At 39.3% G+C, this 15,052-nt stretch overlaps 1 protein-coding gene across 1 annotated transcript in view; it reads right to left on the bottom strand.

The window, feature by feature from the left end:
* MYO16 (myosin XVI) overlaps nucleotides 1-15,052 on the bottom strand; it is a 637,778-nt gene that overhangs the window by 253,535 nt on the left and 369,191 nt on the right. The window contains exon 21 of the mRNA XM_004382940.2: nucleotides 3,792-3,864. Within this exon, the coding sequence (XP_004382997.2) occupies nucleotides 3,792-3,864 (73 nt within the window). The remainder of the gene's footprint in view (nucleotides 1-3,791; nucleotides 3,865-15,052) is intronic.

Raw genomic sequence — 15,052 nt, 5'->3', positions numbered from 1 at the left:
TTTGTTCTGTAAGCCTTCACCTGAAGTACAATAATATATTAAAAAAAATAATAATAATATAACATTTATAATATTTAATCAATCAGGGTGATAAATTCAGAGCATACCATGTTGTACTTTGGGGCTCAAATTATTTAGTATGTCGCTCTCCATTGATGTATCAAACCGTTGTTGTTGTTGTTAGGTGCCATTGAGTTGGTTCCCACTTATAGCGACCCCGTGCACAACAGAACAAAACACTGCCCGGTCCTGCACCATCCTCACAATCGTCGCTATGTTTGAGCCCATTGTTGCAGCCACTGTGTCAGTCCATCTCATTGAGGATCTTTCTCTTTTTTGCGGACCCTCTACCATACCAAGTATGATGTCCTTCTCCAGGGACTGGTCCGTCCTGATAACATGTCCAAAGTATGTAAAATGCAGTCTCGCCATCCTCACTTCCAAGGAGCACTCTGGCTAGACTTCTTTGTTCTTATGGAAGTTCATGGTATTTTTCAATATTCTTCTTCACCCCATAGTTTAGAGGTATCAGTTCTTCTTCGGTCTTCCTTATTCATTGTCTAGTTTCGCATGCATATGAGGCAATTGAAATATAGAACTAATATCAAGTTATATCTTTTTTATTTTTACTTGAAAAATTATCTTAATTACATAGAAAATAGTTTTGAGTAGAAATTATTCTTTAGAAGTCAAATAAAACTGGATTTTATTTTGTTAGCTAAAAACTGTTTTAGTTAACAAAATAGCATATTTTGTTAGCCAAAACAAATTATCATCTAAGAGTGTCACAACCACACATCTAGTATTTTAGTTACTTGGGGGTAAGTAACTAGGTTGGTGATGCTGCTGCTTTGGAATACTTCTTAATATCTCTCTGCTCAAATTTCTTTCTACCTAACAACTGAGCAAGCTGTTATGGAGGAGCTGTTGTAAAAAGTGCACAGATTTAGTACCGCAGCAAGAGAATCACTAGGAGATTCACCATGGAGATTTTTATCTTGCGGTTTCATTCTTTAAAATTTCAATTGAAAGCACATTCATTAAACTTCTAATATCTACAGGACCGTGTACTAGACACAATTTCAAATTCGCAGGAGTTGATAATCTTGTGAAGAGTTGATAGGTCAACAAGCCCACGACAGAATAAAAGAAATACCTGTTAAAAGTACTAATATTTCCCGGATTTGATTCGGAATACAGCACTACTTTGTCAGATATTTTGTTGAAAGTTTGCGATGGAATTAAAAAAAAAAGTTCGAACTCTGTTACCAAGTCTGGAATCTAGAATTTTATTATTCCAACCAGGGGCCTTAAAAGAAAAAAAGGTCACAAGCAAATTCAAGGATTTGATAAATCCAGTGTAAGATGGGATTTGTATTCATCACAAAGAAAATACTTTTATCCTTCTAAACGACTCCTAGTTGCTGTTTTGTACAAGAGCATTGCAAACATGCTAAGAAAAAGACATAAAGAAAAAAATTTCTATTTTGTTCATAGTTTATGTCTAAGAATTGGTCTTGAGATTTTAGAAATGCCCAAAACCAGCTTTTGGTATTTAACAGCGACTCATTCTTTAGATTTTGAAAAAATGCTATTCCTTGTTACAAAAAAATCTCCGGCTGTAAGTATATTTAAAATATATAATTAAAACATTTAATAGAAAGAGAGAATGATAAGGGATTTACATAATCATAGTGAAATAAGTGAGTTTTAACAGGACAATAATATAAATATTCCTCACAGTCCCTGGCATTGATGTCTGTCACAAGATATGGTCTTAAACAAACAGAAGACGGCCTTTGAGATCATTATGACAATCCTGCTATTCTACAAGTGAGAGAAGAAAAGTAGACAAAATATAAAGGCACATCTGGTTTCACAGGGTTAATAATTGTTAGATACACCAGTTAAATTTCTGGTGGCTTAACACTATACAGAAACCAGGGCAAGAACAAAAATCTCCTCTAAGACAAACCTTGTCTAAGTCAAATAAAATTTTAGGGGGCATATTAGTTATTAGAACTGACTCAATAAATAACTGTGTCCCGTTGTGGAGAAGGGGGTTGGACGTATGTCCCCTAGCAGGGACCTGGCATACCATCATTCCGTTTCACTTGCCGGGAGATGGACAAACAAGTGGATCAAGTTACAGACATGAAGACGTGCTTGTATCAAGGCAAAAATGTGAGGAATCAATCCCAAACGCTGTACAGCATTCAGACACTTGAGCTGGGAAACACAAGAAGAAGAGGCAGGCTGCAGGCCTGCATGTACCATTGTGTGTTCCGCTGGCCCACCTTCAGCCGATCTCTTCCTTATGTTCATCACGATTTTTCTTATAGTAAAAAATAAATCAATAAAAATGTCAAGTCATCCTTTTTTCTCATTAATCCATGCATATAAAAATATGAGAGGAAAATAAAGACAGCCTCCGGGGTCTTATGTGAAACTGGGCTTTTTGTGAGGTTTTGTAAAGAACACAGTTCCTGCTGACTCACTCTGGATTAGTCCACATGATTTACGATCTACCCACAGGATGATATACCACTTCTCCAGAAATAAAACTGGCTGAGTTTTAACAGGTTCTGAAGTGTTCCCATTTATAACAGCAGCTCTCCACCCTTTCCTAAAAAGGTGCAGTGTGCTAGTTAACTATACCAGAATGCCTGTGATCATAATCTTATTTAATCTCACAACTCTATAAGCATATTATTCTTCCAGATTCAAAGACGAGGAAACCAATGCTCATATAGATTCTTCATTTCTGCAAAAACCAGTCTGCTGGCAGAAGTCACAATTCCAGTTAATTCTTTATTCAGGTCATAACCACCACAATATCTCCCTTAAAAAAATAAATCTAAACATGTTACATAATTAATATAAGTTTTCCTAAATACTACATAGTTATTAATTCCTTCATGTGACATAATGCGGCTTGGTTTTCTACCTTCTCCTCACACCTTTTATTAGTTTATTTTTGTTCTCTGCTTGCTAAGGCACGTTCTAGTTCTAATCTCTCACTTCACAATTTTTAGGTATACCTAACTTGATAAAGCTATTCATGAAGTACTATTACAATACCTAAAGGATTTGATGCTTTTCAAAATGTCTCAAATTATAAATGAAATAAAAATAATCAATGCATCTTAAATGTATTTTTATGAAATTCTAATAGTCATATGTGTGAATGTCATATACAGGTGAATATACAAATAGGAGCATTTGCCATAACAGAGTATTTCCACTGTGATTTTCAGCCAAGGCTTCTGAGGACCTTTGCTCCAATTTCAAATCAATTCATCCTCCCACTCTCTGACCTAGTTGAAGCAGCACTTCCACAACCCAGCGTCCTGATGACACAGTGGTTAAGAGCTATGGCAGCTAACCAAAAGGTTGGCAGTTCGAATCCACCAGCTGCCCCTTGGAAACCCTATGGGGCAGTTCTACTTTGTCCTATAGGGTCGCTATGAGTCGGAATCGACTTGACGGCAACGGGTTTGGTTTTTTTGGTTTTTAATCACAACCCAGCTCTTCATCTAACATTATCTTTTAAAACAAGTACTTTTTTTTAAAAAAAAAAAGATTATGCCAGTTGTGTATAAGAGCACATACAAAGGATGTCTATGTCAACAAATCAGGGATAATCATTTAAAAGCTAAGTGCAAAGTACTTATTTTACCTCCATATTTGCAAGTGATTGCATTAATAATTTCTATTGAATAAGAAATTAACTTGTAATGTTTTATAAAAAAAGTGAAAGTTCACAAAATTTCAAAAGAAAGCCTACTTACTTGTTCAAATTCATTCTTTTGAAATTCTTCAAAACCAAAGATGTCCAATATTCCAATATCCAATGTCTGCATGCTTAAATAAAACAATAAAACAGAATGAGTGGGCATATTCAAAGCTCTTACATGACCCTCTTCTCACTGCTACTTCAGGTCAGAGAAATCCAGCCACTTAGCAACTCACTGTCAAAATGAACTAAAAATATGCAAGTAATTACCTTAGAGACTGGTGAAAAACTCTGAAACTGGGCAAATAATAATAATAATAATGCTTTGGTTTAAACATAGGTATATCAATAAATACACATTGATTTCTAAATTAAAAATGTAATAGTATATATGTGGTTTAATCTTTGTGTCTCTGAAACCGCCCGTATGCCTGTCTCCTTGGACTGGCCTGCTTTTCCTTAAGGAACTGGAGACTATGCTTCAGGTGGCTCTCACCAGTCGATACTGGTGTCTTTTTAGGCTACACAAACAGTGAAACAAGCAATTTCTTCATCACATGTAAGTACAGTATTCAGTAAATCATAACTAAGTCACAGGCCTTAAGTCACACATCCAACTCAGCCACTTCAAAAATTATATTATGATCTTTATAAATGCTTATAAAAACAAAATAAAATGAAACATTAGAGTAAAATTTGAGGAAATCAAACTGAGTAACTTGTAATACTTTTTTCAGTGGAGACTATCGCTGTTGGAATTTACTACCACCTTGGATGGTGAAATCACAGACCTCTGAATCTACACGGTGAGTGAGGTAAGAGGTAAGGAAATTCTGAGTCAGTAACAGTGGCCCTAAAAACCGTGATTCTGTGTGTGTGTACGGGGAAGGGTGGTGGTGGAGGAGGGCTGGGATGGGCAAGAATGCAAAGGGCTGTTCCTTGCACAGAAAGCTTCCAGACGATGGATGATTCTGAATTGCTGGCCACCAGGAAGGCGTGTGCCCCCAACTCTTCAACCAACACTGTTGTCAGAATTATAGGTGATGTAAAGAAAGCACCAGGATAATAGCTGGTATATAGTGAGTCTCCAATAAGTGGATTTTTTTTTTTTAAGTTATTGTTTAGAACTTAACTATATAATTGCAGAGGATGGTTAACAGAAGGACTATAAATGGCTAATAGACAGACGAAAATTTCAATCTCTTAGAAATGGCAAAGAAATAAAATTTCTAAAATTAGGATAAGAAAGATATCTCTTAGGGTCGTTGTAGTTGTTAAGTGAGATAAGGCATTTAAAAAACATTTATAACACTTGATACACAGTGCTCAATAAAGTGTTAGCTCTACTTTGCACCCTTATCACTGTATTTTATTATATATATCTAGGCCAAATAACTGTAATTTTCACTTGAATGATAAACTCTGTTTATAACTTTCTAACATGTATTTTCGGAACCCTGGTGGAGCAGTGGTTAAGAATTTGACTGCTAACCTAAAGTTCCTTGGAAGCCCTATAGGGCAGTTCTACTCTGTCCTATAGGGTCACTATGAGTCGGAATAGACTCAATAACAACAGGTTTTTTTTCAAACATGTATTTCCAGTGGAGAAGAAGCACAAGGGAGGACTGTGTGCAGGAAAGATGTTGGTGTATGCACACTACCATAAAGGAGAGAAGGAGCTGGATGGCTGTCCACCCATGTGCTCTAGCCACCATCCAACCCATCACCCAGTTTCTGGCTCAATTTGCCAGCAACTCCAAATTGTTTCCCTACTTTCTGGACTGGTTTCAGAAAATTATAAGCCTCAGGTACTTTTATAGGTCAAAGAATAAAAGGTAGGAACTCCCAAGTGTATGTGCAACATTGGTATCACACCTCCCCATCCCAAGTTCTTCTCGTAGACCGGAGACAACCCTGGGAGATGTGGATAAGCTAAGGAATTGTCAGAGTTAGCCTCCACAATGAGTGTATCTTGTCAGTTTGGAAAAAAAAAACAAAAACCTTATTTTAATTAATAAATCAACTTACTGATAGCATTATTTGGTGAATACCTGCTATGGGTTGATTTATGTCCCCTAAAATGATATGCTCAAGTCCTAATCCCTGCTACCTACGAATCTGACCTTCTTTGGAAATAGATTCTTTGCAGATGTAGTTAGTTAGCATGAGGTGACAGTGGAGTAGGTGAGCCCTAATCCAATATGACTGATGTCCTTATAAAGAGAGACACAGAGGAAAGATGACCACAGGAGGACACGGGTGGAGACTGGTGTTGTGATGGCGCAAACCATGGAACCCAAGCATCACTGCTCATTATCAGAAGTCAGGGGAGAGGCATGGAGGAAACTTTCCCTCAGAGCCCTCAGAAAGAATCAACACTGTCAATGTCCTGAATTTGAACTTCTAACCTCCAGGACTATGAGACAATACGTTTCTGTTTTTTACGCTAGCTGCTTTACGGTATTTTGTTATAGCAGCCCCAGGGAACTTAGACAATGCCACAGCGTAGCCCAACATCTCCAGGGATTTTCCACCACTCACCTTTACAGAAGTCCAGCTGATCCCCAGGGCAGTATGTCTGGACAACAGGATTGCTGAAGTTGGGCACCCTTTTACATGTGATTCTTAACCAGTCTGGGGTACTACCAGCTTATGGTCCTAAAAGGCTAACTCAACTCTGGCTCAATCTAAGAGATTTCTGCCAAGAAGTATTAAACTGCCTCCTAGACTGACTGAAATACTTTGGTAACTCTCTCAGCACGATTGAGAAAAAAACCCGACCTCTATACATCACGGGATCTCTCTGCCCAAATGAAATTAGTTAATCCATGTTGTAAGGTAGATATGCTTTTTAATTCAGATGTTTCTGTTCCCCATACCTACAAGCACGGAAGGCAAGATAAAATCAGATGGATACCATGGAATTTAACCTTTTGTCTGCTATGAAAGGTGCCGTATTTTACTAATGTTGTTGTTCGTAGGGACCATCGAGTTGGTTCCAACTAACAGCGACCCTGTGTAAAACAGGACAAAAAACTGCCTGGTCCAGTGTCATCCTCATAATCGTTGTTATGCTTGAGCCCGCTGTTGCAGCCACTGCGTCAATCCACCTACTTGAGGGTCTTCTTCTTTTTCGCTGACCCTCTACTTGACCAAGCATGATGTCCTTCTCCAGGGACTGGTCCCTCCTGAGAACACGTCCAAAGTAGATAAGACGAAGTCTTGCTATCCTCCCTTTTAAGGAGCATTCTGGCTGTACTTCTTTAAACACAGATTTGTTTGTTCTGGCAGTCCATGATATACTGAACATTCTTCACCAACATCGTAATTCAAAGCCATCAATTCTTCTTTGGTCTTTCTTATTGCTTGTCCAACTTTCGTATGCATATGAGGCAAATGAAAATACCACGGCTTGGGTATGGCACATCTTAGTCCTCAGATTGACGTCTTTGCTTTCTAACACTTTAAAGAGGTCTTGTACAGCAGATTTTCCCAATGCAATATGTTGTTTGATTTCTTGATTGCTGCTTCCATGGCCATTGATTGTGGATCCAAATAAAATGAAATCCTTGACAACATCAGTATCTTCTGTTTATCATGATGTTGCTTATTAGCCCAGTTGCGAGAATTTTTGTTTTCTTGAAGTTGAGGTGTAATCCATACTGAAGGCTAGAGTCTTTCATCTTCACCAGTAAGTGCTTCAAGTCCTCTTCACTCTCAGCAAGCAAGGTTGTGTCATCTGCATATTTCAGGTTGTTAATGAGTCTTCATACAATTCTGATGCCGCATACTTCTTCATATAGTCCAGCTTCTCAGATTATTTACTCAGCATATAGATTGAACAACATAAATGGTGACTCTACACATGGACTTCATCAAATGGAATACACAGAAATCAAATTGACTACCTCTCTGGAAAGAGACGATGGAAAAGCTCAAAATCATCAGTCAGAACAAGGCCAGAGGCTGACTGTGCAACAGACCATCAATTGCTCATATGCAAGTTCAAGCTGAAGCTGAGAAAAATTAAAGCAAGTCTATGACAGCGAAAATATAAGCTTGAATATATTCCACCTGAATTTAGAGACCATCTCAAGAATAGATTTGATGCATTGAACACAATGATCGAAGACCAGATGAGTTATGGGATGGCATCATAGATATCAGATGTGAAGAAATCAAAAGGTCATTAAAAAGACAGGAAAAAAAGAAAAGAAAAAAATGGATGTCAGAAGAGACTCTGAAACTTGCTCTTGAATGTAGTGTAGCTAAAGTGAACAGAAGAAATGGTGAAGTAAAAGAGCTGAACAGATTTCAAAGGGCAGCTTGAGAAGACAAAGTAATTTATTATAATGAAATGTGCGAAGACTTGGAGTAAGAAAACCAAAAACGAAGAACACACTTGGCATTTCTCAAACTGAAAGAGCCGAAGAAAAAAATTCAAGCCTCAAGTTTCAATATTGAAGGGTTCTATGTGGAAAATACAGGGTCTCTATGAGTCGGAATCGACTAGACGGCAACAGGTTTTGGTATGGGGAAAATCACTGAACGATGCAGGAAGCATCAAAAGAAGATGGGAAGAATACACAGAGCCACCGTACCAAAAAGAAATGGTCTACGTTCAGTCATTGTAGGAGTAGCATATGATCATTCCAGATGGTATTGAAGGAAGAAGTCCAAGCTGCACTCAAGGCACTGGCGAAAAGCTTTTACTAATAACCTAATGCAAATTAGGCAGCTTTGTTAAGTATCAGAAAAGCTCTCGGGAGAATTCTTAAGCAGAATTTGAACTGAAACAGACCATCTCATTAATATGTCAATTTTACCTGTAGGATTGAAACCCATTTGACAGGAAGACCTCTCTCTGTACTTCCTTGTCAGAAACTGGATGAGTTAAATGACTGAGTAATAGGAGTCAAGCTATCAATAAAAGGAATGACAGTAATGCTGACTGCTACATAGTATGGGCATTTTGCTGGCTAGAAGTTTTTGTAACTGTCCTGCCAAGGTTGCTGTTGAAACCACAGACACATATTTCATTCAATCATAAATGATAAAATAGATTGTTTAAAAAAAAAAGAACGTTAATGTCTGTCAGTAGTTGCAAAAGCAACTCTCAAAATGCTTTAAACCTGCATTTAATTCTTCTCCTGACAATGCTTTTTCCTTACCATATCTTTTTTAATAGCACTTGTGTTTTGTAACTGAACATTGGTTTGGAATCCAGCATTTGTAAGTGCGAAAAAAAAATCATTTAAAGGAGTGCTCTTACACCAAAATTTATGCCACTCTAAATTACAAATTAATAATTTACCTTCTGCATTGTTAACCAGAGTCTTTTAACATGATTTTGCTCACCCACACGTGCCTTGCTAAGCTCAGTATCCTTTCTCTGCTTGTCAACACGAGAAGGGGCATAGGTGTGTATGGTCATTATATCACTGAAATCTCTTACCCTTTGTCCTAAGTTCTATCAAAACGATATGCCACAATTGTAGGACCATTACTGCCAAGGAAGGAGTCCCTAGGTGATGCAAACAGTTAAGTGCCAGGCTACTCACTGAAAAGTTAGATGTTCAAACCCACCCAGAGGCACCTAGGAAGAAAGGCCTGGCAATCTGCTTGCAAAAGTCACAGCCATGTAAAGCCTATGCAACAGTTCTAGCCTGCATGTATGGGGTCACCATCAGTCAGAATCGAGTCAGCAGTCACTGTTTTGTTTGTTTGTTTGCTGCCAAGGCGAGCTAGCAATTACATAGAAGTAAGGTATGAGAATCAGAGAGAGAAATCCTGATAAAAGTTGACAGGCGATACATCCACAGGCTTGACACCAACCTAACCTTCAGGAGAGAAACCCCTGCTTTCTCCCGACCGCTAGGGTCCCTGCTACACCTCGAGACTTAGAAAACTAAAAAACCAAACCAAACCAAACCCATGGCTGTCGAGTCGATTCCAAGTCATAGCGACCTATAGGACAGAGTAGAACCACCCTATAGGGTTTCCGAGGAGCAGCGGGTGGATTCGAACTGCTGACCTTTTGTTAGCAGCCAAGCTCTTAACTACTGTGCCACCAGGGCTCCACACAACAGGCATTTTATCATCTTTTTACATAAACCAGTTACCATCAACTTGACTCCAACTTATGGTGATCCTAAGTGTCTCAGAGCAGAACTGTGCTCCACGGGGTTTTCAGTGGCTCATTCAGAAGTAGATCACCAGGCCTTTCTTCTGAGGTGCCTCTGGTGGACTAGAACTTCCAAATTTTGGTTAGTAGTCAAATGCACTAACTGTTTGCATCACCAGAGACTCTTTTTTTTTAAGTAAAGAGTTTTAAATAAAGGTGAATTATAAATGTTTTTAAGGAGAATGGTGGTGCAGTGGTTAAGTGTTCAGCTGCTAACCAAAAGGTCAGTGGTTCGAACATACCAGCCACTCTGCAGGAGAAAGATGTGGCAGTCTGCTCCCGTAAGGATTTACAGCTTTGATCTTCCTGTCAAATGGGTTTCAATCCTATGAGTTGGAACCGACTCCAAGGCGATGGGTTTGGTTTAGATTGGAAAAAGGTTTTCAAAATATTCACTAAAAAACATTTAGAAAATTAAGAAATCACCTGAAGGCCTATGCCCAAAGACATCTACTGTTACCAGATGCTTTATTTTTCCAGGCCATGTATTATTATTTTTTAAATTTGATTTAAATTGTATTATATGTAAAATTAGGAGCCCTGGTGGCACAGTGGTTAAGAGCTATGGCTGCTAACCAAAAAGGTCGGCAATTGGAATCCACCAGCTGCTCCCTGGAAACTCTGTGGGACATTCTACTCTGTCCTATAGGGTCGCTATAAGTTGACATTGACTCATTGGCATTGCTGTATGTAAAATCAGGAGACTTGGTGGTGCAGTGGTTAAAGCGCTCAGCTGCCAACCAAAAGGATTGGTTGTGGATTGAACCTACTAGCTGCTTCGTGGAAGAAAGACGTGGCAGTCTGCTTCCTTAAAGATTTACAGCCTTGGAGACCCTATGGGGCAGTTCTACTCTGTCCTTTAGGGATGCTATGAGTTGGAATTAACTTGGCAGTGGCGATTATAGGTACAATTTTGTTTTCAGTTACTTTTTTTTTTAATTTAACGTTTTACATGAACAATCCTCCAGTTTGCATGTTGCATTTTAAACATCACTTAAATATTTGCTGGTTATAAAATAATATAGTTTCAATATAAAGACCTCAGAAAATACAGAGCAGTAAAAGGAAGTAGACTAAAATCATCTCTATTTCCTCATCACAGGCTGGTCTGGTTGTATTTCTTTCTAGTTCTTCATTTAAAGGTATAATTGAGGTACTGCAGCACCCAAAATGACATCAGAATGGTGAAATTTACCCTGACTCACTCTGGCTACTACAGAAGGCTCAATTACCATTTATCAATATAAAGACATCAGTAGGGAAGAAGATTACAGGGAGGATGTCTGAGTGGCCCAGAGCTCACAGAAGAGGTGGAAATACATCCCGTAAGCAGGTGAATATAATTGCAGCAACGTGTATCCCATTATTGTTCTCATATATGTTTAAGGCTTATGTCTGTCTTCCTATGTCTCCAGGCCCTTTGGGCACTACCTCCTGCTGCCGTCGAGTTGATTCCAACTCATAGCAACTCTACAGGACAGGGGAGAACTGTCCCATGGGGTTTCCAAGGAGTGGCTGGTGGATTCGAACTGCTGGCCTTTCGGTTGGCAGCCGTGATTCTTAACCACTGTGCCACCAGGGCTCCTGAGCCTTTTGGGTGTTACCTGCTGCTATTTAAAATCACACCTCCATTTCTTAGGGATTCCTTCAGATCAGTAACTTTAGTACTACCAGCAAAAACAACCACAAGTCATTTCTTGTGATGAGCCAGTTATCTGGATCTCTGAGTCACAGAGAGAAGCCAAAGGAGATTCCTTGTTGATGATCTATGCTGGTCTAAAGGGGAGTGACGGATCTCCTGCCAGAGGGCATGTCAACCAAAGAATGACACCACCAGTAAGAGCTTTCTGAAAACAAAACAAAGAAGCAACAAAATAGAAAATGAATTCAGGCATATGTTATTTGTGAATTTTCCTTGATGTCTCAAAGGAAGTGACCAGTGACATTACTCTACCAAAAAAACCAAACCTGTTGCCGTGGAGTCAATTTCAACTCATAGTGACTCTACAGGACAGAGTAGAACGGCCTCATAGGGTTACCGAGGGTTGGCTGGTGGATTTGAACTGCTGACCTTTTGGTTAGCAGCTGAGCTCTTAACCACTGTGCGACCAGGGCTCCATGTTATTCTACATGGCATACAATAACAGGGAGTAATTATAAATATGCCTCTAAACTAGGATCCTCTAGCATTGTATTTGGACTAACTTTATAAAGCAGTAACTGTCAAAATTAAATTCTATATGAAGACATAGAAACTCTGTAGCTTACTTGTCCTTTAGGTTCAGTTGCAAAATTCTCGCCTTCCATGCGGAGACCTGAATTCGATTCCTGGCCAATGCACCTCATGCGCTGCCACCACCCGTCTGTCAGTGGAGGCTTCTGTGTTGTTATAATGCTGAACGTGTTTCAGCAGAGCTTCCAGACCAAGACCAACTAGGAAGAAAAGTCTGGAGATCTACTTCCGAAAAATCGGCCAGTGAAAACCCTATGGATCACGACAGTCCGATGATCTCATTGTGCGTGCGGTCACCGTGAGTCAGAAACTGACTCCACAGCAGCTAACAACAACATTTGTCCTTTCAAAATAATAATAATAGTAATTTTAGTCTTATATTGAGAAGATCCTCTTTCCATCGGATCTGTGTCAATTTGTAGATGGCTGTAGGACAGAGCTCAGCAGCAGTCTTTAGGACTTGGAATCGGGTGAATCAAGGGATGCCTGGGAGATAACATGCCACAAAAGGATCGATGCACATCAAAATAGGGGATGGCTTCGAGAGGATAATGAACTTGAAGGTGTATTTCCAGTTCATATATTGGCTTTTGACAAGCCTGAGGTTAACAGAGAAGATGGTGAGTCAGGGTATATGGCCCAAGAACAATCAGGGAAGACTCAGAACGGAATGTAGGGAAACTTGAAAGATGTGAAACTGAATTAGGTCAGCCTGGTTTGGTGGCCAGAAATTGAAGAAGGCAGAGGCAGGATTCCAACAGGGGTGTATAACCCAGGCAGGTTGGCTGGGAGCAGCTCTTAGAGTGCCATCAATGCATTTCATCTGTAATTTTCCATGAGCTCTGATGATGACATATGATTACTAATCATGAGGCAGGGAGTTTCCCCTATCTGCAAATGCCCTGCCCTACTTGAACAGGGTAGACAAGGGCTAGCAGGCACATGTTACTCTATAAAAAAATACCAGTGATGGCAAATGCTTGCGGCTGGTGATTGCAAAAGGCAGAAATCCAGTCTTTCTCTCCATGGAGTTGTAACCCCTCTTTGGAGCTTTAATGTGTTAGGGTAGAACATCTGGAAACGGTGAGTTAACCAGGTGATGGTTATGGCAAAGGTAAGTTAACCAGGTGATGGTTATGAGGTCCAGTTGTGAGGATTTTTGTTTTCTTTCTGTTGAGATGTAATCCATGCTGAAGGTTGTAGTCTTTGATCTCCATCAGTAAGTGCTTCAAGTCCTCTTCAATTTCAGGAAGCAAGGGTGTGTCATCTGCATATCAGAGTCTGTTAATGAGTCTTCCTCCAATCCTGATGCCGTGTTCTTCTTCATACAGTCCAGCTTCTTGGATTATTTGCTCAGCGTACAGATTTAATAAGTATGGTGAAAGGATAAAACCCTGACACACACTTTTTCTGGTTTTAAACTACTCAGTATCCCCTTGTTCTGTTCTAATGACTGCCTCTTGGTCTATGTACAGGTTCATATGAGCACAATTAAGTGTTCCGGAATTTCCATTCTTCACAATGTTATCCAGAGTTTGTTATGATCCACACAGTCAAATGCCTTTGCGTAGTCAATAAAACACAGGTAAACATCTTTCTGGTATTCTCTGCTTTCGGCCAAGATCCATCTGACATCAGCAATGATATCCAGTGTTCCACGTCCTCTTCTGAATCTGGCTTGAATTTCTGGCTGTTTCCTGTTGACGTATGGCTGCAGCCACTTTTAATTATCTTCAGCAAAATTTTGCTTTTGTGTGATATTAATGATACTGTTTGATAATTTCCACATTCCGTTGGATCACCTTTCTTTGAAATGGGTATCAATACAGATATCTTCCAGTTGGTTGATCAGCTAGCTGTCTTCCAAATTTCTTGGCATAGACTAGTGAGTGCTTCCAGCATTGCATCCTTTTGTTGAAGCATCTCAATTGGTATTCCATCAATTCCTGGAGCTTAGAGTTTTCCAATGCCTCCAGTGCAGCTTGGAAATCTTCCTTCAGTTCTATGCGTTCTTGATCATATGTTACTTCCTGAATTATGGTATTAAAGAAGAATATTGAATATACCATGGACTGCAAAGAGAATAAACAAATCTGTCTTGGAAGAAGTACAGCCAGAATGCTCCTTAGAAGCGAGGATGATGTGACTTTGTCTCATGTACTTTGGAAATGTTATAAGGAGGGACCAATTCCTGGAGAAGGACATCATGCTTGGTAAAGTAGAGGGTCAGGAAAAAAGAGGAAGATCCTCAACGAGATGGATTGACTCACTGGCTGTAACAATGGGCTCAAACATAGCAATGATTGTGAGGATGTCGCAGGACTGGGCAATGTTTCATTCTGTTATACGTGGGGTCACTATAGGTTGAAACTGACTGGAAGGCACCTAACAACAACAACAACATGGTTATGAGGAATTTTAGGAGTGATCTTCTAATCTTCAACCTTTCAAATTCATCTGTTCATTGTGGTACTACCAGTTCTGACTCATGTAACCATTGAATATGATGCATTTTGAAGTATGATTTGTGTAGGAGAGGGTCCATTCAGAGTTAATCCAGATAGGCATTAAGTAGTGAAGCTGTATTTTCAGAGCCAGAGAGTTATCATAATAAAGCAAGTGAAGACATGGTGGTGCTGCTAGCTGAGTCTTAAGGTGGATTATTCATTCTACAAATATTTAGGAGGATTCTTAGAACAACTATCTCTGTCCAGTCATGGAAACTTGCCTGGGTAGATTAGTCACATTATGCATTTTCCTAGTATTAGATCGATGTGGTAAGAACGCGATAGATGTTTCAATTCTTGGCAATGAGAGCCATAAAGGACTCAAAATAACTGTTTTACAACTAGAAGGAGAAGTCCATAGCCTATGGATAGTAAAACTTCACTATTTCAGT

Source organism: Trichechus manatus, unplaced genomic scaffold, assembly GCF_000243295.1.
Source record: "Trichechus manatus latirostris isolate Lorelei unplaced genomic scaffold, TriManLat1.0 scaffold00102, whole genome shotgun sequence".
NCBI lineage: Eukaryota > Metazoa > Chordata > Mammalia > Sirenia > Trichechidae > Trichechus > Trichechus manatus.
This window is presented reverse-complemented; position numbering and strand designations above follow the sequence as displayed.